At 44.0% G+C, this 23,291-nt stretch overlaps 3 protein-coding genes and 2 long non-coding RNA genes across 9 annotated transcripts in view; 4 read left to right on the top strand and 1 right to left on the bottom strand.

Annotated features, from left to right (window-relative positions):
- The window catches only part of appa (amyloid beta (A4) precursor protein a), a 29,493-nt gene extending 26,886 nt beyond the window's left edge, over positions 1 to 2,607 (top strand). For all 3 annotated transcript variants that reach the window (XM_047576996.1, XM_047576997.1, XM_047576995.1), the window contains one exon: positions 225 to 2,607. In XM_047576996.1, coding sequence (XP_047432952.1) covers positions 225 to 326 — 102 coding nt within the window. In that variant the 3' untranslated portion in view covers positions 327 to 2,607. The remainder of the gene's footprint in view (positions 1 to 224) is intronic.
- A 675-nt stretch (positions 2,608 to 3,282) lies between these two features.
- Positions 3,283 to 5,460, top strand: atp5pf (ATP synthase peripheral stalk subunit F6). The gene is made up of 4 exons (XM_047577021.1): positions 3,283 to 3,404; positions 4,211 to 4,380; positions 4,634 to 4,758; positions 5,361 to 5,460. Exons 2-4 carry the CDS (start codon positions 4,211 to 4,213, stop codon positions 5,387 to 5,389), a joined length of 324 nt encoding a protein of 107 aa, XP_047432977.1. The 5' UTR covers positions 3,283 to 3,404; the 3' UTR covers positions 5,390 to 5,460.
- A 1,274-nt stretch (positions 5,461 to 6,734) lies between these two features.
- On the bottom strand, positions 6,735 to 19,695 carry jam2a (junctional adhesion molecule 2a). 3 transcript variants are annotated; one of them, XM_047577015.1, is made up of 11 exons: positions 19,278 to 19,695; positions 14,454 to 14,519; positions 14,215 to 14,325; positions 12,821 to 12,970; positions 12,546 to 12,733; positions 12,271 to 12,373; positions 11,726 to 11,833; positions 11,606 to 11,621; positions 9,064 to 9,135; positions 7,719 to 7,752; positions 6,735 to 7,593 (listed from the first exon to the last, which is right to left on the bottom strand). In XM_047577015.1, the coding sequence occupies exons 1-11, from the start codon at positions 19,324 to 19,326 to the stop codon at positions 7,555 to 7,557; spliced, it is 936 nt and encodes a 311-aa protein (XP_047432971.1). In that variant the 5' UTR covers positions 19,327 to 19,695; the 3' UTR covers positions 6,735 to 7,554. The 3 variants fall into 3 exon arrangements, with proteins under 3 accessions (XP_047432971.1, XP_047432972.1, XP_047432973.1); XM_047577016.1 differs by having other exon boundaries at positions 11,606 to 11,618; positions 19,278 to 19,694; XM_047577017.1 differs by lacking the exon at positions 9,064 to 9,135 and having other exon boundaries at positions 11,606 to 11,618; positions 19,278 to 19,487.
- LOC125001140 lies at positions 11,717 to 12,997 on the top strand. The gene is made up of 3 exons (XR_007111525.1): positions 11,717 to 11,853; positions 12,628 to 12,787; positions 12,855 to 12,997. It is a non-coding gene; the product is annotated as an uncharacterized LOC125001140 (long non-coding RNA).
- A 97-nt stretch (positions 19,696 to 19,792) lies between the features above and the next one.
- On the top strand, positions 19,793 to 23,162 carry LOC125001141. The gene is made up of 2 exons (XR_007111526.1): positions 19,793 to 20,206; positions 21,829 to 23,162. It is a non-coding gene; the product is annotated as an uncharacterized LOC125001141 (long non-coding RNA).
- Positions 23,163 to 23,291: the final 129 nt, after the last annotated feature.

Raw genomic sequence — 23,291 nt, 5'->3', positions numbered from 1 at the left:
ATGGTCCACTGCACTGCATTAACACCCATTACAAATTAATTTCCTGCTTTCCTTTTTCTAATTATCCACATTCATCACTTTAAAACTTTCATTACTTGTGCAATTAAAAAAAAAAAAAAAAAAAAAAAAAAAAACGCTCGCCACAGCAGCCATTTTTATTTTTATTAAAAGTGCAAGTGTGTAACCCCTCCCCCCTTCCGTCTTTTCCTCTGGCCCCCCTCCAGGTGGACGCCGCCGTCACCCCCGAGGAGCGCCACCTGTCTAAGATGCAGCAGAACGGCTACGAGAACCCGACCTACAAGTTCTTTGAGCAAATGCAGAACTGAGGAGAACTCACTCACACTCACACACACACACACACCAATCCCCTCCCACGCATCACACTCCCCTCCCTCCCTCCCTCCACCCCCACCCGACCCCCCACCCTCCCCCCTCAACTAGGGTCCCAACAGGCAGTGTGGTTGCAATAGTCCGTTACGAGCGTGCGGAGCGACTGTAGCCGGGAGTTTTCCTCTTTCATTTTCGAGCCAGTTTGCACCACGTTGGTTCACTTTATTGGAGCGAAGACGCCTTTTTTTTTTTTTTTTTAAATTAAAAAGAAAGGAGTTTTTATACGTTCGCTCCGTCTGGGCCTGCTGATGTATGGGGGAAAAATAAATAAATTAAAAAAAAAAAGGCCCCGCCCAGTGACACAAACCCATTCTCTGGGGGAAGAAGGAAGAAGCACGTCTCTCCACACTGATTCAGGGCCAGTGTATAGTTTTTTTTTGTTTTGTTTTTTTTGGTTTGAGATGGTTTTCGAGTGATCTGACCTCTGATCAGTTTATGCGCATGCTGATCTGGAAAAAAAACGCCGTTTTTAAATCATTCATGGAGACGTTTAATTTGCTTTAATCAAACCGAGGCTTAAGTCGAGCAACATGATTTATTATAAATGAGGCCCAGTGTTTCCCCACCTACTGCACCACTACTGCACTCTCTCTACAGTCTACACTGGAGTATAAGTGAGCCTCCTCTCCCTCCTCCTTCTCCTCCACCTCCTCCTCCTTCATCCATCCTTCCCTCCATCCTCTTTTCTTTGCGCATTCTTACGACAGCTGGGCTGTGTTAAGACACACAAGGCTCTTAAGGATATCTGGAGACGCTGACGATAAACGTGTCGATGAGGACGGTAGTAATTACGTATTCCGAATGAGCTGTTTTTAATTCTTTTTTTTTTCTCTCTCTATCGTTTCCAGTTTTGTTTTTCAAAAAAGACGGAAAAAAACTCAGACAAAAAAAAAACAACCAAAAAAAAATACAAAAAACGAGAAATCAACCGATGTAAAGTCCTTTTTTTAAATTACGTGTAATGTTACTGGAGTAATGCTGAAGTCTTAGCTGTTCCTATGTAGTGCATGACAACAATGACGACAGGATTTGGAAGATCAAAAAAAAAAAAATTAAATCTTAACGCTGCTCTCTCTTTCTCTTTCTTTCTCTCTCTCTCTCTCTCTCTCAAGATCCTTTCTCACGTATAGATTGTTCATTCTAGCAAGATTGTAAATTTAGTATCTTCTCGTGATCACGTGAGTTCAAGCGATGACGACGTATAAATCTAGACGATGCTTTGATATCATGTAAAATACACATTTAAAGGAGATCTGTGATTTTTTTTTGATTTTTTTTGATTTTTTTGTTTTTTAATTTTAAACCCTGCTGCTTTCCTGAAGCTGCAGGAGGGCGCACGGCTTCATCTCTTGTTTGTGTACCCTCCTCATTCACTGATTTGTGTTGAAAATCCTTACTCGTAGGGGCTCTCGGAGATCTTTCCTCGTTTCGGTTCCTGTGTATTTTTTTTTTAAAAAATTTTGAGAAGGGCATGTCGGTGAGGGTGGAGGGGTAGGAAGGAGGTGCGCGGCGTGGGGTGGCGTGGCGTGGCATGGGAAGCCGGGTTAGGATTATATCTGCGTGTATGTGTATGTGTCATTTTCAGTCTGGTGTTTTCGTCCAATTGTGAGCCTTCGTTTTGTAATCATTGTGCGGACAGAGCAGGTGGAGGAGGAAGGAGAGGTGGAGAGGAAATGACTTGCAGTTCCGGATGGATAACCAGCCAGGCAGGCAGTCTGTACATATAATGGATTTTCACTTCCCCCTGCACCTCCCTTTCCTCTCCTTCCTCTTCCTCCAGCCATGCGTCTCACCTCAACCCCCCTCACATGCAGACGATAGTCGGAGGTAAATGCAAGCCGGGGCGAGGATCTCCGTTCATCCACATACAACACGCGGTCAGCTCAGATTAACGGTTTGTCACCATCTCCGCGGGGAAAGAAACACAGCGCGGCCTCTTAAATCTGCGAGGAAATGGTGGGTGAAATGTACGCACGGCGGTGGCTGCGGTGGGGTGGTTTTCAGAAGGCGCTCGTTAGAAGCCCGACAGAGGGCAGTAGAGAAGAAGAAGAGGAAGCAGGATTTTCTTTCTATCTTTTTTTTTTTCCACGGGTTATATATTGGTTTTTGTTTTTTTGTTTTTTTCCACTGTGTAATATTGTGCAGGCCATTTGCATTGACTGGGCAAACGCTTTCTACACTGTATTCCATAATAAAGTTTTGAATGTACATACAAAAGCTGCCTCTGTTTCCTTATTCTTTCTTATATTTGTAGTTTTGTTCATGGGCCCTGTTTTATGCTAATAATTGATATTTAAATTCAACCACTGAGGGGAATAACAATGTGACAGCCGACTCTTTGACTTTCATGAGGAGGTCGGAGGTTGTTCTCACATTTAAAACAGCAGACTGGAGTTGTGTTGCTTAAAAGGACACGTCAGATCTCCCTGGCGCACATGAACCTGGGTCATCTTGCTAAAGGTTGAATTGCTTTTGCACTGAACTGGAACCACATCCACAATCTGCTCTAGATACTACAATAATATACTGATAGATAATACATAGAAACATTTCATTCTTTCTTTTCTCTTAATGGGAAAAATAAATAACTATAAACATATTTACATCTAATAATAAATAATTATCCAGATTTGTTTCTGTTTATATCGTTAGCCTAATAGCATAATTAGGCTAACGATTAAACGTTTAAATATGGATTAGGTAATTATGCTATTAGGCTAACGATGTTTTTATTTAGTAATTATTTATTTTTAATTCTGAAAGAGTCGGTTATCCAAGGTGAAGATCGGTATAGATTAAAAAAACAATATATTATTCGTATTTTATGTTATTTTAGGGTATTTTTTTATTTATTTGTTTTGAAAGGGAGGTCAAATCAAATCTGCGCAGCGCTGCGCAGAGGAGGCAACATTTTGACGCTTGCGAACGTCTCCTCGTCTCCGCCACACTCCCACAATCCACCGCGGCCCTCCACATTTGGATCCACCAGTGCTGCTCTGAGTGTCAAACCCAAGGTGAGTACGGCGTTAAGAGGGAAAAAAGATGTCAAACTTTGTGCTTAACCCTGTTTTTTATTGCTCAATACACCAATAAATGCGAGTGTCGTCGGTTAGTGCAACGACGTGACAGAAGTTTGAGGCAACAACGGACGTTTAAGGATAATAGTTGAAGGTTCTCGGGTCGGCTAAAGGTAGCGTAGCATGTTAGCATTAGCAGCTGTTTTGCTGGGTTAAAGGAAGGAAACGTTAGCTAGCTAGCTAGTTAGCTTAACCAGGAATGAAGTCAACTTTGCAACTTAAGGTCATTGTGACATTATTGATATAATAGTCTGGTTTATGTGGATGTAAGGAAGATTATTAAGGCCGCTCGTTAGAGAAAACAAATGAGAGGAGGTAGCTTATTTTCCCATCATGCACTTGCACATATAAGTCGAAGTACAATGTCGAGAGTAGAGTTGAAATACAATGTCGACATTTAGATTTATTTTACTTTTTTATTCTTTATCAATTTCTTTTTTCTTTTCATGGACAAACTCAAGATAATTGAATTTACTTGTCCTTACGTGATAAACAAATGTAAACATGTATTTAGACCATTAGAACATACGTGCTGATTCAGACAACATATTATCACATTAGACGACATTAGGACACTTGTTCTTGTCCTAATAAAGCAGAGGTGGACCTCATAGACCCTGATTAGCCCTGAGACTGTTTCCTTGATCTTCTCTGATTGGCTAAATGAAAACCACATGCGTCTGAACCTCTCGTTTCCTGCAGGCTGGTCTCCCTAACCCTAGTTTTTGCGTTCCTCCCTTCAGATGGCACTTCACCGGTTATTCCAGCTGTCCTCCGTGCTGCGCTCCGCCGTGAGCCTGACCCTGCGCAGGAACATCGGCATCTCCGCCGTCCTCTTCAACCGGGCCAAGGAGCTCGACCCCATCCAGAAACTGTTCCTGGACAAGATCCGGGACTACAACACCAAGAGCAAGTCAGTAGACGACGCGCGAGTCGTGTCATTTTTATTCTGTTTGCGACGTTTAAATTTATCTGAATCGTGTGTCCAGGTAGAAGAAGCTCACCCAAGTTGTGTCGTGGTCAAATATTAACTTTAAATGTACTTGTGAAACGCGTAACTGCTGCATGCAGGTTCATTTCATCTCCCTCCCGACTATTCATCTCCTCCATTCATCGCTGTCGAGCTCGTGAATTTTGAACATGATTTGATGCGTTGGCTCTCCCAGGAGCTCTGGTGGGATTGTGGATGCAGGTCCCTCTTACCAGAAGAACGTGTCTGAGGAAGAAACCAAACTGCAGAGGCTATATGGCGGCGGAGACATGAACAAGTTCCCCGACTTCAAGTTCACAGGTCGGTATAGACGACTAAATCCATTCACTGAGCGTTTTTTTTGCTTATTGACTGAACATTTTGCGCACAAACATTTGTCGTTTTTTTATTTGTAGTTTTATTCTGTAGGACAGGAGCTCTTCAAAGATAGTTTGTGATTGATCCAAATGCTTTACAACCAGTTCTGTTACTTACGTGCGCAGCTAATGTTGGTTACATATTGTAACCCCAGGTTCTACGAGTGTAACTGTAATATACTATTTATGGTAATGTCAGTATTTTTTGAGGTTCTACTGTAATGAACAGACGAAGAAAATTTAAACGTTTGTCATGGAAAGGTGTGTTTTTAAATCGGCCCCGGTGCTGGTTGTACAGTAAATTTGAGTTTTATTAGTCTCCTGTTTATAAATATGAGCCTTTGTGCCTATAAATATCTCACATGGTGACCCTCGGCAGAGTGAGGTGAACTGTGTTGGAACTAGGTTCAGACATGTTTCGTTTTTGATTAAGCTTCTGTGAGATTTGTTGTGATGTTGGAAGTTTTGCTGCAGTACGTTTAAAATTCAAAATCACACTCACTAATAACAGACGCTAATGAATCTCTCCTTGTTTTTTCGTTCCAGAGCCGAAGCTCGAGGACGGACCCAAGTGAACGATGTCCATGTTGTAAATCTCCTCCCTGTCACAGATATGTTGTATTTAATAAAAAGATAGTGGATCGAATCATGACGCGCTAGTTGTGTATTAAGCCGGTTGTCACACACCGTCTCCTCACTGACTAACATTGGAGTGTATTTCCAAACATACTGTCACCTGTCACTGTACTTTCATCTCAAATAAATCTGTGGTGACTGATGAAAGGTTCTGTGGTCAACACTGGTCTGAAGAACAGCATCAGAAATCTTAAGGTAAGCGACAAAAAATGTAGATATCAGTTACATTACAGCTGAAACGTGTCATTTTTCAAGCAGAAATCTTGTCTGTCAGTTTCCTCCTTGATCTGTTTTCTAGCCCAGATTAGTTCATTAATGAGGAAGGAATGAAACAGTTGCTATTCTCAGAACGTGCTGTGAACTACGCTGAATTTGAATGATCTCATTTACGCCCAGATATCTGAACTCGATGCTGACTGACCCACATGGGAAATCTCTCCGAATCGGTTCTCGAGCGTTAAATTATGACAAGGTCAGAGATGCGGGGGGCGCCTCCCTCTTTCCGGGATGAATGTTTCAAACCCGAAATAGCAGCGGAAAGTTCGCGCTCCCGTCTGACCCGACGCCTAAATATTTCACGACTGTGCGGCCGCGCTGCAGAGCGGAGCTCGGGACGTTAACCCAGATTCGGTGTCGCCGGGCGGCACGAGTCCGCATCCGGATGAGGAGGCTGATACGAGTGAATAAACTGCGGCTGCACGCGGGAAATATTGTCCGCTTTGAATGCGAGGCGTGATCTGGTTAACCTGTGTGATGCTGTGAGGAACTGAATGATTAAGCCTCTGAGCATCAACAGTTTTTATTTCAGCCGTTTACCACAACACTCGTATAAGATTTGAGTCTAAAAATGATTAGAATTCCTGCACATTACCCTCAAAACAAAGCTTAAGGTTTCTATATTCATTATATAACTTAGTGTTTCAATGTGTGATGATGAAAAAGTTGCAGATGAATCCCAGAAACGTACAATAAAACAAATTTAGCCTGATTATTTAGATGCATATCACTAATTTTCAACCTCTTGTCATGTTGTTCTATAGTTGCAGTGTTGGAAGGAAACTAATATGTAGTCAAATGTACTTAATAATTAGAGAAAATGCAAATTTAATCATTGGATTATACTGCAGCTATGCTGGGGTTAATTTAAATTATGCATGGTCCATTAAAACCTTATGATCAAATTAATTATGCACTGATATATATTTGCAACTGTGTGTATAGATACGTATGTTTAATTCGCAGCAAAAGTTAACAAAAAGTGGAATGTGCAGACGTCACAACGGCTTTGAATAAAAAAAAACCTTTAATTACCGGTACACCATTCAAATAAAACTCTGAACAATCCATTCACGCCGTCTAAAAACAGACACTCGATACGTTCGATACACAAAGAGTGGCACGAAAAAATATAAAGACAGAAAGAAGTAAGGCAAGTTCTTTACAAAAAACCGTGATCCGTAGATAAATATGACAGACAAATTAAAAAGGCACAAGGTATACATTATAAAAAAGACCATGCAGGCACATTAGGATGGAATGGGGTTGGTCTCTGTGTTGTTGAAGATACCCGACTTGAGGTAAAAGCTGTATTTAAGAGTTTTGTTTGAGTGGATTGAAAACAACTTTTCCTATGGCTTTTTAGATTTCCCGTGTGATGGTTCCGCTTTAAAGCAACCAATTAAATATCAGTCTTTGGTAAGAGAAAGCAAAAACAACAACAACAACAAAGTAATAATAATAAACTGGCCTGCAGAGGGAGGAAACAAAGGGTGTAGATATGTCTACTAGTCCCTGGATTATTTGTGAAAGGTCGATTGGAATTTCATCGTCTGACCACCAGGGGGGAGCAGAGTACCATGAAACTGTACTTAAATCCCTCAAGAGCAGAAGACATCAGTGAAAGAGGCGAACCACACACAGCAAAGCAAGAGAGGAAGAAGCCTTGCAGATTTGTTTGACATAACCCGTTCGGAAAAAAAAAAAAAAAAGTAGAACATTATAGTGGAAGATCAATAATTCGAGTCCCGAGACGCAGGGAGACAGACATCCAGTGTTGGCACCTTATCGGGGCGGAGGGTGACGAGTTCAAAGGGAGGCCGGCTTCTCAGAGCATGAACGACTGTGTGTGTTTGAAATCCTGGGGCTGAGGAGGACAGAATAAAAGAAAAAATATATATATTAGCATTCGTTTTCTTTCTGTCCTCGGTGGTGACCTGCACCCATCAATCACCAAAAAGCAAGAGCAGAGGGGGTAACGAAGGCGCTTACTTCTTGGGGCGGAGGGACGTAGTTGACGTTGGACCTGAAAGACATCACAAGCACGTCAGACAGCTGCACCCTGACTCACATCTCTTCCTGCATTTGTCATACGTGCCTCTCGTGTCCAGGCAAATGAGACATTTGGTTAAAAACAACAGTCATCGTTCCTATTAGAGACACTATTGTGTGGCTTTTGCTCGTCCATCTACGGAGACCAAAAGGAACCTAAATTTTCTGTTTCTGTTAAGTATAAAATTGAACTAGTCAGCGAAGAACCACCGTAAACTAGATTGTTTTTACCCTCGGAGTGGACCAGGGGGCCGTTTCCCTGTTCCCAGCCTCTGTTGCTAAGCTAAGCTTTGTGCTTTTCAGACAGACATGATATTGACCTTTGTCCTCGGACGCTCAGAACAAAAGCAAATTCATCCGTCTTTCTGTTTTCATTCCGAATGTAATGTTGGAGCGTGGACGGAATTTAATTTCTAGGTAGCGCTGAACTATTTTCGTTTTAAAACCGTCCAAAGTTTGAGGATATGCAAATGAAAAAAAAAAAAAACTAATCAAAATATTTGGCTACGGATTCATAAACTCAACCGGTGACCTTTTGAAAGGATTCATTGAGACCTTTGCTCAACCGGCTGCATTTGGGTCTGTCATCTAAAAAAAAAAACAAACAACGTAAAAGTAAAACTTCTCATACATGAGCGACTAGTTTGGTTGGACTGTAAAATAATGAACTTACATCAGAGAAATATTAGATTTTGAAAACTATTTGAGTGCATGTGGGTAATTTTTTTTCGAATTCAAGAAGACGTAACCTTGACATGTATGGACGTCAGATGTCTCCATAATTGGACAAATCAGCCTTTCATTCACTTATTTGTCCTATACATTATTTTTTTTTCTAAATTAGAATAATTTAAGATAATTGTTTTAATTTGTCATGTTTTTTCACTCTTTAACCTTTGCACCATCTGAAATATGTACATCTAATGTCATATTAATCCAGATAATGGATTTCAAATTGCTCTAAAATCAGTGCCATTTTCTTCTTCTTCTTCTCTTTTTTTTGCTGAGTTAGACGGGAAGATCAATGGCACTCATCTGTCTATTAAATACGAAGCTGCAGCCAAAAGACGGTCAGCTTGGCGAGAACACTGGAAACGGGGGAAACAATGTGCCCGGCCCAGTCTGAGAGTGAACGAAATCTGCTTGGCAGCACCTTTAAAGCTCCGTATTTACTCCGCATCTTGTTTGGTTAATCCAAATAACAAACTGACGTGGCGATTTCGCAGCGACCGCTTCTCGGCGTCCTTGTTTTAGATGTAAACTCTCCCTCATGTGTCACACTCACGTGTCTTCAGTTCTGTGCAGGGTTTGGCTGCTGATGTGGGCTGCACCGTGACACTGGGAGATCCAAAATGACCTGTAGGGGTCAGGGCGTTGGCTTTAACAAGAGCTCTGACTCATGCTGCACACCATGCTTTCTGGAGTGGCGGTTATTAGTATGGAGTACTGGAAAGAGGAACTTAAAGAGGAATTTTGACCCAGTTTTGTTGTCTTGGTATCTGTGATTTCAAAAAGTGTGTTCGAAAATACAAGTTTCTAGCTGTAATCCTAAATCTGTCAGCGTCTACCTTTTGATTTGTACTGGGATTTCTGTTTCAAACGTTTTCTGTATTCAGGTCATCGCTTTCAGGTTTTAGAAAAAAACAAAAAAAACAAACAGAATGTATCAGGCCTGTGTCTGTAAAAATGCGCTTCGCAAGTTCGTGCTCACACATCCAAAGCTTCAAGCTGCATGATTAAAAGAAAACATTGTGAGCGTCTAAAATAAACCTTTAACAAGTTTACTGCGTGGTGTGTCGCAAAGGCGAGACCGTTCAGTGTCTTAAAAGGCTGGACGACAATGTTAATCGCCTAAATCCGATAGGTTTGCATTAGCCAGGAAACTGAACAAAGGTGGATTGTCTCGTTTTGCTACAAAGAAAAGAATGACCCTGACCAGTGGGTGACCAACACTGTTATCTAGCCAGCTGTGTTGGTTATAGCAATTACAAAGACACCTTCTCTTCTTTTTTTATCGCAATGTGCAGTAATGTGATTGCGCAGACAGATGCTTGAGCAATTAAGCTGGAAAGAATAGATCTGACTACAAATGTGAGTCAGTTTACAAGTAGAGGCCTTAAAAAAAACCTTAAAAGCTAAATACCTAAATATGCAAACTCTGAAAATAGAAATCCCTCATACGCAGAATTAAGATTGAAGCAAATGAACTGCATTGCCAACCACACCTTATGATAATACAAGTACACAGATAGTTTTTAAGACCATAAAAAAACATCATCACTGGTACAAAACTCCTTAGTTTAAGCACATATTTATAAATCATATAATATTCCATATACCAGCGTCAATGCTGTGCAAACATGCAGCCAATCATAATGCAGGTGAGCCAATCACATGCAGCAATCCAACACCCCGATATTAATAGTCCAAATCACGTGTGACTCTTCTCCCCATTGTTCTCTCAAGTTTTCCCATAGCAGTGAAAGTGTCCCTGAGCAACACATTCAACAAATGGCTCTGGATTTGTTTGCTTCATTTTCAAACTGGAGTTCCCCAGGGCTCCAGTTTGGGTCCCTTGAAGATCTTTGTCAATGCATTAATGTTCAATACATATATCAGTTAAAGTTGTGACTCTAAAACCATCTTTATTGAAATGACATACGATTTCAAATCATGCTTTATAAGTAATATTTACACCTGCAATTATTTTGTTTTTCATATCTAGCTGTTTTTTCCTACATCCAGCGTCATTTAGAATAAATGTAGATGCATTGTTCAAGGACACTTTGTTTGGTCTTGGTTTAGTGTTCAGCATTATAAAGCTCAGATTTTTTATTTTACTCAACCATAATCCATAAAGACAACTGTAAACGGATCCATGGCCGGTGTTTAACATGGCATAAATCCATCTAACCAGAATCCCCTCAGACCATTTTTCCTTTAAAGGCAGCTCTGCGTGGCTGTCGTGTAAATTCGCACAAACTATCAGTGCATCAGAAATCATGTCACATTGTCTTTGAGTCATCGTGAAGAAGCCCCGCTCTATAAATAGGAAGTTGACACTGATGGCTCCAGTTAGCTCAGTGGGCTAAGCATCAGACTTTAACCTAGACAAAGAGCTTTCGCATCAGCTTCAAGGAGAGCTCAACGCCGACTCTCCATCAAACTCCAAGCAATAACAAGCCAGTAATCAAATAACGTCAAGACGAGTTAGGCCAGTCGCATGAGGACATGCATTTATGTCTGGTGGTTTCTCAGGCACCGCTTCCTCTTGCCCACTCTAGTGTGTATGCACTGCGCTGACATCACTCTGTTATGCCAGTCTCTGCCGATTCTCAGATATCTAAGTATTCCATTTGCAATGATCCGTCAGATCAGTTTAATTGCCTGCGATTCTTTCTTCTGCCAATATTATCGTCCTCGCTGATTAACAGCCAGTAATTATTCCATAAATATGCATGCACTGATTGTGTCTCCTTTCATCTCCTGTTTTTTTCCAGATCATCAGCCAGGCTACGTTTTGACGCAAATTCCGATCCAAAAAAAACAAAAAAAAAACTTTTCCCATGGTTTTCCATCTGCTGGCGCCAATCACAGAGCGAGTTGAAACGCAGGCACGGCTGTGACTCAAAAACACACACAGCCACAGCTGTCACTCTATACAATCCTGACTCAGCACACAGATGCAGACACGCCGTCTAAGTGGAACAACAGTCCACCCCCCACCCTTCCTACCCCTCCTCCTCCTCCTCCACCCTCAACCCTCAGTGTGTAGGATATTAGCCTGTTCGCTCACATCAATGTTAATGCAATCACAAAGCTCTTACCTTCCTCTGTGTCCTGCTGATGGATGAGTCATGACCATGTAAGAGAAACAGACTTAATGTTATTCTTTTTTTTGGGAGAGAATAAAAAGTATTAATTGGTGCAGCGTTCAACCAACTCACGGGAGAAGAAGCCGTTACGGTTTAAGAGGAACCCCCCGCAACCGCAGATCACGACGATCAGAAAGACGACCACCACCCCTGCAACCACCGCTGCAACGTTGACGTCCTCTGGTAGGAGGGAATGAAGAGTAAGTTATGGAGTCGTCTGTGTTTCATTGTAGTAGTAAATCACAAAAGGTTGGGAAGTAGAGGGAGTCCCTCGAACAAACAGGTCGGACATAATGTAATGCAGCCAATGTCTTTTCCTGAACTCCCAACTGTATCTCCTATCATTTATTAATTGCGTAAAGTGGTTCCTTGTTAACATAGAGCACATTATATAATTCATCAGCAAGACCCGTTTATATAAGGGGAATCATTTTAAACCGCAAAACTTGGCCGTAAATGGATGCAGCCTCCCTTCAAACTGGAAGGGACTTTGAAGGTGTCCACATTAAAGAAGCAAGGTGAGATAAATTTAGAAGGCGCTTCCTCTCCACTGCCTCCTTGATTTTGTCCAGTAGTGAAAGGTGTGGGGGAAGAGGCAGGATGTAGCACCAACACACCTATTGTCATGTGCTTGCCCTTACACATCTGGGGCAATCCCACTCCGTTGGACGCCAGGCAGCTGTATCGGCCGGTGTCCTCTTTGGCGACGGCTTTAAACTCCTGCACGGGAGACAGTGGGGAACAACTATCTGTAACTAGCAACCAATGAGCACAACAAAACTCAGCAGAAGCCTTTAAATATGATACTACAAGGTGTAAAATATTCCTTGGCACACACAGATAATTTCCTGCTTTTCTTTATCTGCTGTCATGCACAAACTGTCCGCCTCACCAGAAGTCCAGTGTTTGAGTCGATTTTATAGGTTGCGTTGGTTTGACGGGGTTGATTCATTTTTTTGTTGTCCTTGAACCAGGAGTATGTTGCCGGTGGGATGCTATGCCGGTCCCTACAGTGCAGCTGCACCACTGAGCCGGTCACTGCGGAGCTGGGGATGTCACAGGACGGGATTTGAGGCGGCACTGAAGGATAAGGAACCGGAAAGTAAAGCTTGAGCACACCAGCCAAGTCGAAGGGTATGAGCAAATTTTTATGGTGATGATTCGTACCTAAAACTTTGAGAGTAACGTTGGTCTCTCCCAGGCTGACAGAGTCCAGAGGAGCGCTGATCTCACAGCGGTACTCTCCGGCATCTTCCTGGGTCACCTTACGAAGTTTCACCGTCGCCCCGTCAATGGACGCTCGGCCCTCCAAGGGACCTGAGAGCAAGAAGACAAGGTCAGGATGAAGACTAAAGCCACCGTGAGCATGTTTTAATCCACAGCCTTTCGCTTGAAAATTAAATGGTACAGACTGTACAGAGCAATGTTACTATAGCATGAACTATACCTTGTCATCAAGCAAGCTAACTGGTCTCCTTTGTCAAGCAAATACCTTAAACAAAGGAGTTGTTGTGGATTTAAAGGTTAACTGGGTGTAAGCTGGTGTAGATGTCGTCTCTTGACTTCATTCACAACAATGAACAATGCATTGAACCGGATGTCTTGGCCTTGCTATCCATTATCCAGATACAGAATGGCTAATCCTGTATCCTGGCCATTCCTAGAGTGATATAAACCCAAAATATAATTGTATATGGTTTCCAGTTGACCTATTAGGTCATATGATAAACAAGAGTCGTCCGGCATTTCAAACAACAACTAGATGGTATAAGTTCAACTTTTTTAATCTCCTACGTAATGTTTGCCCAGGTTATGGTCCAGATAAGATGGCGCTATCCCTCAGGTGGTTCTTATACCAGCTCTTTTTGCCTACTTCTTCTTCTGCAACCGACTTTCTTTGATGTTTTTATTCCAGGGTCATACACCAACACAGCGGTTGTGGAGCATGTGCACGTTGTCAAGTCCAATTAAAGTGTATACATGCTGGAGAAAATCAATTTCCAATCAAATTATCTGGGTGTCTTAATCGGATAAGGAGAACTCTCGTGTTTACACTCACTGGTCCAGTTAAAGTCGTATTAAGGCAATAATTCGTTTTTTTCATGTGCATATAAACGTATTGACTGTATATGCTGATGATGTTGTACTATGAGGCAGCTGTGGGACTGATTTTTAAACTGGCCTAGGAGTTGTTCAGGTTAGTAAGCCAAGGTGAAAAGTTGTACTGTCCTTTTAACAAAGATGATCTAATGGGGCAAAAGCATTTAAAAGCCTTGACAAATCTGAGAAACCTGTGTGAAAGCGTCCGTACGATCGTTATTTCTGTCCCGCTGCTAAATTCACGTCCTAAATCACGGCGATGGGAGTTTGAGGACGAGCGACGGGTTATGATTTTATGCTTCCACACCGTCGACGCGTCGACCGCGCTAAAATCTCACACATCCATCATTCTCTTCTCACCGTGCCCGAGCGTTTCCTCTCATCCGACACACCCCTTCCAGCTGGTACTGCAAGCTGATTAGAACACCAAGAGGATAGACGGTGACAAACTGTTTTCTCACCTCTGAAGCGTCCTTCGTAGTACACGAAGGAAACATCCTTCCCCTTCTTCTTCCACTCGATGCGTGGGTTCTGGTCTTTCTCCGTCCGGAACTCGCAGGACAGCACTGCGTCTAAAAAGACAAGAGTCGTGACAGATGATATATTCAGCAGCAAAGGATCAGAGGGAACTTTTAAGTGTGTGGTCTATTTATAGCTGTGTGTTTTATTCTGTCAGGCTGAATCTGATAGGATGCCTCACCTGCGTACTCGTGTACCTCCACTTTAGGTTTGCTGCTGGATACGGTAACAGGAGCTGAGGGAGAACCTGGCGGTGGAGGGATTGGATGGAGGGAGGATAAAAAAGCAAAAAGAGGGGTGAGAGCAGTTCAGAATGCAATATCACTTGTCATCCATTAGGGGGCAAGGTGAATTGGGTAAAGTGCCCCGCCAACTGCAAGAGGAGAATACTTAATGGGGGCTGAAGCTCTACTGTCTCAAGGAGCTTTGAGGTAGAGGCAGGATTACTCCCTCCTCCCCCTCCTCCTCTGCTTTAATCCTACCGGGTTAAAGAGCAGCTTGCCGTATGTTTATTTAAACGCAGGTTAGTACAAGGTCACCTCAGCGGTGGCTGGTCCAGATTAACCTGATGTATGGAGGGTATTAGCGGGAGGCGGACAGTGCGCCGTCTGCGTGTCACTGATACAACCGCGTCCAAAACAGGAAGAGGAAGCCGCCTTTCCTGCGCGCTGATTGGTTTGCGCGGCAGATGATTATCTCGCTGTCCTGTTATTTCTTGGAGGTTAGGTGTTATTTAAATCCGGGCTGACGGGGTTAAAATCATGCAGACGGAAACCATGAAGCACTCTCATGATGGACGACGGGAACATCGTCTTCAAAAAGGCTGCAAATTAAGTAAAAAAGATTTTCAGATGGGAAGGCTATGCATTTTTGAAAATGCATAAATGTTGAATGGAGCTCTAGGGTACTTTGAAGAGATGTAAAAAAAAAATGTAATTAAGTTGTGACATTCTTGAAAGTCCCACTCACTGAAGATTTCTAAATTTGAAACCACTATTCCTGTTTGTCCACAGCGTCCTGTGTTGGTTCCATTGTTCGTCTATTACTGTGGGTTAGAGATAATTTCCTGTATAAAGGGAGGGGTGACACTGTTGAAGCATGCCTGGCAAAGCTGAGACAAAGGGCCGGAAGTGTGAGGTAGCACAGGAAGACGGCCACGCTGGGCGGCCATACAAACCGAGCTCTCAGCTTTTTAAATGTCTCATGTGGCAAAAGAACAGCTTACGGCAGCTTCACTCGGTTCAAACTTTGACCTGAAGTGAAATTAAAAGTGCACCACCTCCTTCACCTCCCCCAGGCGCTCTCTTTCCCCCCTCCCTTCACTTTTTTTTGTGTACACTCACGACGGTGTAACAGGATTATGATGGTAGCTTTGGCTTTGTGTACTTCGACACCCTCAGACGGGCAATGTCTCACTGAAGGATGAACAAGATGAGGGAGGGAGATACAATGAGATTAAAAAAAAAAAAAAGGGTACAAGAATGAACGATCAAGGAGAGATGAGCGGCCCTAAGAATAGAATACAAATGGGGTGGAGGTGGAGGTGGTGGGGGCCGGGCCAGAGACCCACAGAAGCATGAATAAAAGAGCGAGTGGGATTGAAGGCGAGGGAGATCCTCTCAGACAGTTGGACTGTGAATGGGAGACGCTCTTGTCACACAGTGTGAGACCGAGCCTGCCGCCACCTTGAAGCCTTGAAGGGTGTCTCTTTGAGGGGAAGGAAATGTAGCAGGGATGACAACACAAAAGCATCGGGGGGAGAAATAAAAAAAATAAAAAATAAAAAATGAGCAAGGTCCTCCTCCTCCTCCTCCTCCGTGAACCCTGTCAGCTTCAATGGCCTCAATTAGCCACAGAGGCGTCGGGGCTAGACGACGAACACATGGCCCGTGAGGATCACTTCACAACCGCATGGTGGCTAATGGGAACACGGCGGAGGCTCCGCTGCTCTCCAAGAAGTTGAGGCGCAAAATTACTGCCGAGCGCGATGAGCCCGACGCACTCATTTCGGCGTTCAAATATTTAAGGAAGGCAAGGGGGCGTCCTTGCACGTGACGCATCTGAATCATCCAAATGGCACGGAGTAATCCTATCAGGCATACCCGCTGAAAATGCACACGGAGGAAGCTTTGGATTTAAGCAACAAATAGGTGGTGGTGTCACAACTGTTAGAAAAGCTCTTAGATGTTGATAAAAAATAATTAAGCTGTTCGTGCTCCTGTGTCAGACGGTTAGGGTTAGGGTGGAGCTAGGGTTAGGGTAGGGTTAGAGTAGGGTAAGGGTAGAGTTAGGGTTAGGGTGGAGCTAGGGTTAGGGTAGAGTTAGGGTTAGAGTAGGGTAATGGTAGAGTTAGGGTTAGGGTGGAGCTAGGGTTAGGGTAGAGTTAAGGTAGGGTTAGGGTAGAGTTAGGGTTAGGGTGGAGCTAGGGTTAGGGTAGAGTTAAGGTAGGGTTAGGGTAAGGGTAGAGTTAGGGTTAGGGTGGAGCTAGGGTTAGGGTAGAGTTAAGGTAGAGTTAGGGTTAGGGTAGGATTAGGGTAGAGTTAAGGTAGAGTTAAGGTAGAGTTAGGGTTAGGGTAGAGTTAAGGTATGGGTAGAGTTAAGGTAGAGTTAGGGTTAGGGTAGGGTTAAGGTATGGGTAGAGTTAAGGTAGAGTTAGGGTTAGGGTAGAGTTAAGGTATGGGTAGAGTTAAGGTAGAGTTAGGGTTAGGGTAGGGTTAGGGTAGAGTTAGGGTAAGGATAGAGTTAGGGTAGAGTTAAGGTAGGGTAAGGGTTAGGGTAGGGTTAGGGTAGAGTTAAGGTAGAGTTAAGGTAGGGTAAGGATAGAGTTAGGGTAGAGTTAAGGTAGGGTAAGGGTAGAGTTAGGGTAGAGTTAAGGTGGCGTAGAGTTAGGGTTAGGGTAGAGTTGGGTCAGGGTTAGAGATAGATTTGTTTGGTTTGTAGGTACTTCAGTAACTGCCGATCAGCTCCAATCAGGTACTGAAATCCCCGCCAACAGCAATAGTCTCCACCATCACTGCTGCCTCAGATCCGTCTGAAAGTTTGTCACCACCAATCAGGAGTGAGCTGAGCTGATATCACCTAGCCTAGCCACCTCACTTGGACAGATCGGGACGCGTAGCAAACTACTCCACTCAGCTCTACTATACGGACTAATCACAAGCCGGATCCGATTTGGCTTATGCGCCAGCAACATGGGCGGAGAATCGTCTCCATTTAGCGGCGCCCGGGCCAGATTTGGCACCCAGAGAAAACCCGAGACACATCACTCATCAGTAGTGAGTCCAGACAGGTCTGCTGGACTCGGGCCGAGCGCGACCGATTCAAGTCGCGTAAACGCACCAGATGCAAAAAAAGATGCTCGTGGCTTCTTTCTGATCGACATGCTAACGCGCCCCGTTTACGGCATTAGCATCAAGCAAACGCTGCGACAGCCTCAACTCAGAGAGAGAGAGAGAGACGGCCACTCTCTCGCCTGGGCAAAAAATAGAAGGATGGCACGCTCGCTCCTTGGCACGCAGCTTTTACTCTCATTACGTGGTCCGTACAGAGTGTTACAGAGACTGAGGGGTGGTGGAGGAGGTGGTGGTGGCAGCGGCGGTGGAGGAGGGGGGAAGGGGGAAGGGGGGGCGTGTGTTGCCAGGGCTGTGCCGAGGTCAAAAGCGTGGCGCAGTAATAATTAAGGCACTTACTCAAATTAACAGGGAACAAATGAAGGAGGGAGGGAGATGGACCCATAGGAAATATCCCGTCTGGCTGTGTGATATAGATAAGAAATGTGGACGGCACGTTTCAAGGCTGAGGGGGGACAGAGGAAAACAGGACGGCTCAGAGTGTGTGTGTGTGTGTGTGTGTGTGCTCAGTTTGAACAAAGCCTGCCTGTGTGAGAGTAACACTGTGAGCAACAGCTGTCTCAGTCAGACACTGTGCATATGTGTGTGTGTGTCATATGGGAGGGGGGGGATGTGGGGACTCTTGCCACAGAGACCCACCCAAAAACATTCCCCTAAAACAATTTAATCCGCCGAAGCAGGAGACCTGATTTAATCGTCCACCTATCAGCGAACCAGACGATGACTGATTCCCATCAGCTCGTCCACGCAGCGGGAAAGGAAAGACACGCACACACACACCTCAATGTGAACCCGTGACCCCGAGGCCTGACAGGTGGCTAAATGTGGACAACGCGGGGTAAAAAGTGTGCGTCACTCACTCTCACTGTCTCATCACATCCATCTCGCTGAGCTCCAGTCCCAGCAGCACTTCCACTGCTTTCTCTCAATCTGCCCCACAGGTTTTTCCACGCGTCCCACAATCAGGACAACTTCCACTGACTGCCTCCTTTCTATTTAAAGATTGAAAACGCTCCCTGCTTTTTTTTCTTTTTTGTTGTTGTTGTTGTTCCCCCTACGTTTCATGAAAACATAGAGCAGTTTGAGGTTTCTGGTTGCGCTCCAACTGTTGACCTCCAACTGCACGGATTGCGCCACCTCTTCTGCCAGAAACAGAGGTCCCACCCTGCCACCGTGCCACCCACGCCCCGAGGTGGCACCGCGCCAACGCAACTTTAGGGGCCAACTTGTAGGGAACCCAGCCTGGCTGCACAGCTCTCGCAGATGGTCTTTAACCGGACACAAATCCAAATGAAAAAAAAAATAAATAAATGTATATAGTCAACGTTGAAATTTGTGATTCTGCAAAAAAAGGTAGATTTAAAAAAAAAAAATCATGCATTCAGTTTTTTAAAAATTTAAAGTAATATCACTTTATCTGTTCTAAAGCGTCAAATTAAACGCTTTGGGCTGAATCCACTGAGACCGCGAGGAGCACAAATCATGGTAAATAACGAGTAACAGGATCAGTTCGGCACCAAAGCCGCTCCTATCCTGCTCCTACCCTGCGTTTTAATATCATCCACCCTGAGCTTTATCCCGCGGAGGAAAGTGGATAAGCACACGCACAAAAACAGAGAGTTCCCCTGGATGAATACTTTCCATTTTCCACTTACATTGCATCAGTAAAATGACAACGGGCAGACACAGGGACGTCCCCTCCATTATCGTCCACAACTCTGGCTGAGACTTGTCTTCCCTGGACGGAGCGAGGAGGCAGATCCCGAGCCCTCAGGGTTCTTCTCGCACTTGTTCACAACTCTCCAATAATTCATCCAGCTTCCAGGGAATGAACCGCTCTCTGGGGGAGGAGGTGGGCGGGGAGGAGGGGGGGGAGGGTTGCGAACCGACCGGACCGGACCAGCCCGGCGCGGAGAGGAGAGGAGAGACGCGGCGTGGACCTGGAGCTGGAGCTGGAGGGCGACGGGATGAGCGGGGCGCAACTCCGGCACTGATCAACAGTGAGGTCGGCGTCCTGGCTGAGAAGTGTGAAAGGCAGGGGTGGGGAGGGACAGAGTGCGTCGGCCACTGAACGCGGAATGAACGCGCGCTCCGCTTGTTGTGCCGTTTGGGAGCTGATGGAGATGGGAGTTGGAGCGAGGGAGGGAGGGCGGGGTGAGCTCAGAGCGGCGGAGCGGCGAGAGCGCAGCGCCGTGTCCAAGACGCGCACTGCACTGCCTGGTGGCCACATAGCGGGAGTCAAGTGGGTATGGCAACAAGGTGTGGCGACTAAAAAAAAAAAAGTTTGACCGCACACTGAACAAACCCTAAAAGAAAATGACTTACTAACTATGTCATGCTTCTTCTACTGCTTATTACACATAGAAACCTCATATGTCCATGGCTTTTCTGCTAGATGTACTGCAGCTAATGACTGATTAATGTAGGGTTAATTAATAATCTAAACTGGTGCTCTGTTAGGACTCGGGTGACGGGTCCAGTCCTGGTGTCGAAGGATGAGCTGATCCAGAGGTCCTGCTGTGATCCACTGTGGCTGACATGATCTTGGGAACGTCAAGGACTTGAAGGATCTCCACTCACAGAGGTACAACAAAGTTTACAGACGATGTGGTGCTGGGGAAAGAAAGGCTTTTAAATAAAATCTTTTGAATACCCAGGAGCTTTTGAACGCCCAAAGTGAAGAATGAAAAGAAACAAAGGTGAGGTGTGGTCAGATATCTCTGGTGGTTCTGGAGATATGGGTTTAGGTTCTCTTAACTTTTTTACCTCCCTGTGAGGAAACATCTGGACTGTTGTCATTGTCACTGCTGCCACTACTGTCTATTTATACACTGCATTATGTATTCATATTATTATTATGTAACTTACAGTGGTGTGAGAAAGTGTTGGCCTTCTTCCAGATTTCTTATCTTTTTGCACGTTTGTCACACTTAAATGTTTCAGATTCACATTGTAATTCTAGTCAAAGTAAACACAAAATGCAGTTCTTAAATGAAGGTTTTTATACTGAGGGGAAACTAAATCCAAATGTGCATGGCCCTGTGTGTAAAAGTGATCGCCTCCTAAACCTAATAACTGCAGTGAGTCTTTTCCAGCACTGTGGAGGAATTTTGCTCCACTCATCTTTGGTGAATTATTATAATTCAGCCACATTGAAGGGTTTTCCAGCATGAACCTCCTTTTTAAGGTCATGCCATAACATCTCTCATTCAGGTCAGGACTTTGACTTCAATTAGTTTTTCTTCAGCCATTCTGAGGTGGACTTGCTGGTGTATTTTGGATCATTTTTCTTGATCATTTTGGATCAAGTTCTCTTCAGCTTGAGGTCATGAACAGATGGCCAGACTTTCTCCTTCGGGATTTTCTGGTAGACGCAGAATTCATGGTTCCATTGATTACAGAAAGTCTTCCAGGTCCTGAAGCAGCAAAACGACCCCAGAACATCACGCTACCACCACCAAATTTTACTGTTGCTATGATGTTCTTTGTGTTACTTTTACACCAGATTTAATGGGACACACAGCTCCTAAAAGATTCAATTTTTGTCTCATCAGTACACATAGTATTATCAAGATGTTTTCTGGCCAAACTGAGGTTTCTGTTCTTTTTGATCATGATCATTGTGGTCTTTGAACTCTGCCATGAGGTCATTGTAACCCAGTCTCTTTCTTATGGTGGAGTCATGAACACTGATTGATTGATCTCAAAGACTTTCTTTCTCATTTGTTCCTGAATTTCTTTGGATCTTGTCCAGCTTTTGAGGATCTGTGGTCTACACAAAGGGTCATGTATTTTTCTTTTTTTTTTTTTGCCCCTTTACAGTAAAAACCTTAATTTAAAAACTGCATTTTGTGTTTACGTGTATTATCTTTGACTTATATTTAAATTTGTTTGATGAGCTGTAACATTTACATGTGACATACATGCAAAAAAAAAAAAAAAAAATCAGGAAGGGGCCGACACTTTTTCACACCACTGCATATGTTTCTATGCAATAAAGCTACTGGACACCAAATTCCCCACAGGATAAATCAAGTATATATCTGTCTATCTGACTGTCTGCCTTACGACTACTGGGTACATCTGGGTACGAGCCTCTCTGATGGTTCTGAAGACATGGGTTTGATTGTTTGTTTGCACAGTATAGAAACATGTACAAAACCCTTTACAATGAAATTCTTCTTTCCCATTCACTCGAATCCCCAGCTGTATACAAATCATCCAAGGCGGTAGTGCTGCCGTACCACACAGCGATGCAGCTGGTCGAGACACTCTCAACGATCCAGTTCCAGATGGGGCCGAGGACATAACCTGGTGGAGTGCCAATCTTTGTAAGAATGCTAACTGAAGACCCTAGCCCAATCCTGACTGGGCTCGTCAGAAAGACGGCATGTGGGTGATGATCGTGTTGAAGGTGGAGTCAATAAAGAACATTCTGGTGTAGGAGTCTTTATTTTAATGCTTGATACATATGTCCGTGGTGTTTTCTGTTGGCTGGACTGCAGCTGAAGGCTCATTAACGTAAGGTCAATTAAACATAATTATCTCAACTGGTGCTCTGAGTACTAGAGTGGTCTGGAGGAGATCTTGTATGTTATTATCTCCGTTCTGATAGCTTCAAGTGTTTGGTCCATCTGCAGTTAATTTGACAATATGGATTTCATTAAGCACAAGTGAGTAAATTGCAAGCTGCTTAGGGATTCTGAAGGCGTGGGTTAAATTCTTATTGAAGTTCCACACCAAAAGAAAAGGCTGGAAACATGTGGTCAAATAGTGCAGCCTGTTTGAGGAATCTCTTGCTGTTAAGATTTTGGTTGAAGCCTGATGACACTCAGGAGCTTTTGAAGTCCAACCCCCAAAGTGAAGAATGAAAAGCTATGAGAAAGATGGTGGGTGTGTGGTCAGATAGCTCAGGCTGTTGAAGGACTGTGTTGTCATTCTTAAGGCCTGGGTTCGAGTCTTATGACGTCCAGTGGTTTTTAAAGTCCACCACCGAAAGTGAAGAATATAAAACTCTTAAGAAAGGTCAGAGCCATGTGGTCAAATAGCTCAACCTGATAGATGACGGTCTGGAGACTCTGAGAACATGGGTTCAAATCTTATCGGTGCTGGTGATTTTTAAAGTCCAACACCCAAAGTGAAGAGTCAAATTGTGTCAACGCCATTCAACCACCTGTCTGATCCAACAGCGCGGGCTGTTAGGAGACTGCTTGGCAGTCATGAAGTCATGGGTTCAAATCTTATCAGGGTCAGTGTGTTTTGAAGTCCAGATTCCAAAGCGAAGACTTAAAAGCGCTCAGAAAGAAGGTTCAAGTGTGAAGGGCCGTCGGTGGCGTGGTGGGTTTCAACCGCGACTGGAAGTCGCAAGAGCTTGGTTCGATTCCCATCCGTGGCCGGGGGCCTGGATCCACCAAACATCCCTGCAGTAGCAGGCCGGGGGGGGGCCGTGTCCTCCCCCGCGGTTTCCGAGCAACAGAAGGAGGGGGTTATAGGACCCAGAGCTACGAGAGGCTGGAGTTTTACAGTGAAGGGAGGGAAGAGAAAAAAAAAACAAGAGTTGAGGAAGTCAAAGGGAGAAAAGAGGAAGGAAAAAATGATGGAAGAATTTTGATGATTTTGAATTGAATTAGCCAACATTTATATAAGATTATGAAATTAGTAAAATAATG

Source organism: Mugil cephalus, chromosome 23 (genome assembly GCF_022458985.1).
Source record: "Mugil cephalus isolate CIBA_MC_2020 chromosome 23, CIBA_Mcephalus_1.1, whole genome shotgun sequence".
NCBI lineage: Eukaryota > Metazoa > Chordata > Actinopteri > Mugiliformes > Mugilidae > Mugil > Mugil cephalus.
Note: the sequence above shows the minus strand (reverse complement) of the source record. Positions and strands in the feature narration are given on the sequence as shown.